This window comes from Octopus bimaculoides, chromosome 2 (assembly GCF_046866305.1).
Source record: "Octopus bimaculoides isolate indiv1 chromosome 2, ASM4686630v1, whole genome shotgun sequence".
Classification (NCBI taxonomy): Eukaryota; Metazoa; Mollusca; class Cephalopoda; order Octopoda; family Octopodidae; genus Octopus; species Octopus bimaculoides.
The window spans coordinates 194,818,441-194,823,440 of NC_142929.1; the positions used below are offsets into that span (position 1 = coordinate 194,818,441).

At 36.8% G+C, this 5,000-nt stretch overlaps 1 protein-coding gene across 4 annotated transcripts in view; it reads right to left on the reverse strand.

The window, feature by feature from the left end:
- Positions 1–5,000, reverse strand: part of LOC149137338 (uncharacterized) — a 23,072-nt gene that overhangs the window by 12,237 nt on the left and 5,835 nt on the right. For all 4 annotated transcript variants that reach the window (XM_089348292.1, XM_089348295.1, XM_089348294.1 and 1 more), the window contains 3 exons: positions 4,888–5,000; positions 3,096–3,294; positions 2,304–2,481 (listed from right to left, as the gene is read on the reverse strand). The exon at positions 4,888–5,000 is cut by the window's right edge and continues 133 nt beyond it. In XM_089348292.1, coding sequence (XP_089204418.1) covers positions 2,304–2,481; positions 3,096–3,294; positions 4,888–4,984 — 474 coding nt within the window. In that variant the 5' untranslated portion in view covers positions 4,985–5,000. The remainder of the gene's footprint in view (positions 1–2,303; positions 2,482–3,095; positions 3,295–4,887) is intronic.

Sequence of the window (5,000 nt, forward strand, 5' to 3'; positions counted from 1 at the left end):
AATGGAGTTTGATTTAGCAACCCTCATTTGCACCTCTTGCCGTGAAGTAGGTTCATCTGGGACTCTCGACAGAAAGAGGTCCAGCTTTGATTTAAAAACCCCTACATCTACTTTGTGCAGATTGCTCAGGCTCTTTGGGAGAATATTAAAAAGCTGTGGGCCCCTGAATCCCAAGCTGTTGCAGTAACTGGTCCTGAAGCACGATGGCATTGCTGGGATCTTTGGCACTATGCAGTGTCGTCCCGTTCTGGCATTGGTGTAGCTTTCAATGCCAAAATTTGGCACAATTCCTTCCAGGATCTTCCAGATGTATATTACTGCATACCTCTCCCGCCTTCTCTCCAGGGAGTAGAGTCTTAGCTGTTTCAGCCTTTCCCAGTAGCCGAGCAGTTGCAAAGAGACAATCTTCTTTGTGAATCTTCTCTGGATTGCTTCAAGGTCTGCTGTTAATTTCACACTGCTGGGTGACCACAGCTGTGAGCAGTAGTCCAGGCAGCTGAGGACGAATGTCCTCCAGAGGATCATCATGGCTTCCTTATCTCTGGTTCTGAATGTTCTCAGGATCCATCCAGCCAGTTACCTGCACTTTGTTGCCATCCTGGTAATGTGCACGTGGAAAGAGGTATCATCACTCATGTCGATACCCAGGTCTCTCACTGATTTAGGCTCTGGGATTGAAATTCCCTGCGGACCAGTATACTCTGTAAGTTTCATATTCAGTTTTGGACGTTGGTAGCGCAGGGCTTGGAATTTTTCAGCATTAAACAGCATATTATTATCCTCAGCCCATCTGTAAACTGAGTCCAACTCCTGCTGCAGATGTGCAACATTACTGGAGTTCTGTATTTTCTGCGAGACTTTCGTATCGTCTGCGTAGCTTGCAAGAGTGGCTATCTGGGCACTTGAAGGCATATCTGAGAGAGCGACTATAAAAAGCAATGGTCCTAAGACATATATATATGTAAGGATATATATAATAGCAAACGCACCCGTCCTTTGGACGATTTAAGTTGCTTTGGTGGTATTTTTTTTCACCAAATAGTTGAACTACTGAGAAGGCTTATGAATAGTATGGCAGTCTATGTTTCTGATTAAACTAGGAATGGGAGATCGAATTGAAGGCTGGATATTGTGGAGATCTCGCGCTTTAATTATCATAGCACATATAAGTTGGCAAGCGATGAAAAGTTAAGCGACTGAAGTGTTTTGGGAGTAGGTTACAGATAATGACTCCAAAATATAGTTGTTTTATATGAAAGTGAAGTTCCTTGTCAGAAACAGCCACATAAACGGTGGAAAGAAATTGAAGGGAGACATTGAGACTTCCCCTCTGCGAGTTTAACAGCAAAGGGAGCTATTTTTTCAGAGAGGTAAGCTAACAAAAGCCCCTTTATTCTGTCTTCCGACATAGCCTGCACGTAAACAGCGAATGCCACATAAAGTTAAATTGCTTAGGAGCTTTCTGAAAGATACGTAGCATCTTCGATAGTGAAAGCAAAACTCGGCAGAGTTATGATGTAAGCATGTGCTAAGACCCCCTCATAACTTTTTTTCATTTTTACAAAATTTGTTTCAATTCTGTCTGCTCTTTTACTTGTTTCAGTCATTTGACCGCGGCCATGCCGGAGCACCGCCCTTTAGTCGAGCAAATCGACACCAGGACCCACTCCTTCCAAGCCCAGCACCTATTCCATCGGTCTCCCCCTGCTGAACCGCTAAGTTACGGGGGACGTAAACACACCAGCATTATTGCTAGAAATTCACATGCTAGAAATAACAGCCAAATCTCACAAAACTACGATGACATAATGAAAGAAACAAAAGAAAATATGTAATCAATCTACTCACCTTTCTGCAAAGATTTCTTTCAGAGTAATTTCCCGCCGTAATATGATAAAGTGAAATTAAAGTGTTCATTTAAGGAAATATTAAAGTAGCTTGTTCCAGAGGAAATAATAATAGATTTTTTTTGAAAAAACAAATATATATATATATACATTATATATATATATATATATATATATATATATATATATGTGTGTCTGTATTTGTCCTTGCCTCACCGCTTGACAACCAGTGTTTGTGTGTTTACATCCCTGTAACATAGCAGTTCAATAAAATAGACTGATAGAATAAGTACTACGCTTAAAAAAACAATAAATAAGTCCTGGTGTTGATTTGTTCAACTAAAATTCTTTAAGGAGGTGCTCCAGCATGGCCGCAGTCAAATGAGTGAAGCAAATGAAAGAATATGTTCCACCACCACCACCACTACCCACTGATAAACGAAGACCACCACTCACCGTATCAGTTGACTTTGGGTCAAGACAAGACACTGTGGTCAGACAGTGATTGACACAGTCCAAAATTATGTCCACCCACGGCATGTTGACATAGGTAGGTGAACAGCTGGACACACCATACTTGAGACGGCACACTTCGTCAAACTGCTTCTCCACATGGTGTATATGGTGGCGCACCCTGGTGGAAGAGAAAAAAGAACATGAATGTGATTGAGGGTAGATATGGAGTTCTATGTGTGAGTGCACAGATTGCATTTCAATTGAATCTCCTGACAACAATGCCAGCTTCATATAACCAAGCTATCCTTCTCCCTGGAGACTAGCTTACGGTTTACCCCTTGTTTAGATACCTATTACTTCCAAAGTCCCCACAAGCTATGAAACATGTGTGACTTGGGTTTTTTCTACTCCATTCCCTAATTTTGGATGTTTATTCGCATTTCAAGCAACCCCCAACTGCTAACCATAAATTATAAAATAACCTTCAACAAAGCGTTAGTACGAAGCAGTGTTTTAGGTTTGAACAGAATTTAGGTTAGTTTGAAATATGTTTTGGTCACATGTTTCAACTGCTGCAGATATTGTGGAGAATAAATTTCTCTTATGATAAAAAAAAGGTATGAAAAGAGGGGTTTGTTCAGTGTCACCCTCTTTCAGAAATCTCAGAGGTTTTGGAGACTGGATTTTCATCCGGTTGAGCGAAGGAGACCCAGATGAGCATGATCAAGTTTTAACAAGCAAAATAGTGACAAACAACAACAACAACAGGATCAATATATTTGTTGCCCTTACCTTGACACAAGATCCACTGCAGATTTTCCGGATGTTTCCAAAGTCACGGAACGGATGTAGTTCCAAACATCTTGCTCAGCCTGGGAGCATTTCTCGCTGGTGTCATCACCGAAGGTGAACGGAGGAAGTGTGAGGGACCGTAAAGTGTCCCTTACAAATAGGAGATGTTCTTGAGAGTTCCAGTGAATAGGGGGCAGATCTGAAGGGGAGGAAGAAATGGGAGGAAAGGAAAAAAATTAAAACAGAAGTTTAAATGATAGTCACACAGGAGATTGAAGTAATAATAATAATAATAATAATAATAATGGTTTCAAATTTTACCACAAAGTCAGCAATTTTGTGCCTGACCGGTTTCTATCAAACCAACCCACCCATGCCAGTAGACAAGGCAGACATTGAATGATGATGATAATGATATATATATATGTATATATATATATATATATATATACACATACATATCATATATATATATTAGTTTATGTATATATTAATATTATCTCAGTTTTAAAAAAACCTTTGATAATGTAAATATGTTAATAGTTACCAGAGGTAGCAAAATTACACTAGAAACCAAGATATCACAGCCATTTTACAGGTAGAGATACCAAGTTAAAGTGATACATTTTGAGAAGATATGAATAATAATAATAATAAATGGAGCAAAACGCATAGAAATAAAAGTTCCTTTAATTCCTACACATGTTTTAAAATATATGAGAGAGCTCTTCCACAAAGAAGTAAGAGCTGCTGGAATTCCTCATATATTCCTCTTCAAGGGAATCCACAAATAAACATATGAAAGCAAGACAAATACGAAATGATGAGGTAACTTACGAGCTAAGATGTTACATGGTCAGTGACCATTAGAAACGTTTGTTTACATAGAGATATAAAGGGATCAATGATATTATTCCATGGGCTTTAGGAATAAGAACCCTTGTTTACATAGAGATATAAAGGGAGGAGGTTGTAAACGTGATGCTAAAGGTTTAAATTGAATGAATGATTGAAATGTGGGGAGGAAAGTTGCTGAGTGAAAAAGATGGAGGAAGGGAGATAACTAAGGGAAAACCTCAAATTAAACATATACTATATAAGGAAAACGAATTACATATTTATATGAAGTGAAGAAAGTGAATAAAAATAAAACATCATAGCCTATTATATGGATATTAATGTTAGTTAATGGTAATACAGGGTTTAGGATATTTATTGGAGAAGTAATCATGATAATAATATTCACGTTTACAAGAATAATAGAAATACTTATTTGAAGTCACCGGAGGTACGATCAACAGCCTGTGTGGCATTACTAAGAAGAAATAACTTAGCTAACTGCAGAAGGGAAAAATAAAGCACTAGTAGTGAATGAGGCAGAAGTATATATCTATATATATATATAAAATGTATAGTTTTAGGGAAAATAACCAAGTTTCAAGAACTCATCGATGAAAATCCACTATCACATATAGAAAAATTAACAATCAAAAGCACAATAAATGAGTAGAATATAAAACAAAGTAAATATCATAAGATAAAGATAATAAAGATAATAAGATAAAGATAATATAATAATTATCTTTATCTTATGATGTTTGCTTTGTTTTATATTATACTCATTTATTGTGCTTTTAATTGTTAATTTTTCTATATGTGATGGTGGATTTTCATCGATGAGTTCTTGAAACTTGGTTCTTTTTCCTAAAACTATATATTTTATATATATTTTAATCTATAAAGCTCAATTTAATTTTGATTTTTTATAAATTGATTTTAATTGAGTTTTTACCTGTAATTTTGGATGTTCTCCCTAATATTACTATATATATATATATATGTATACATACACATACACACATATATAAAAGACACAGGTTGTGTGCCATCAAAACTCAGCATTGT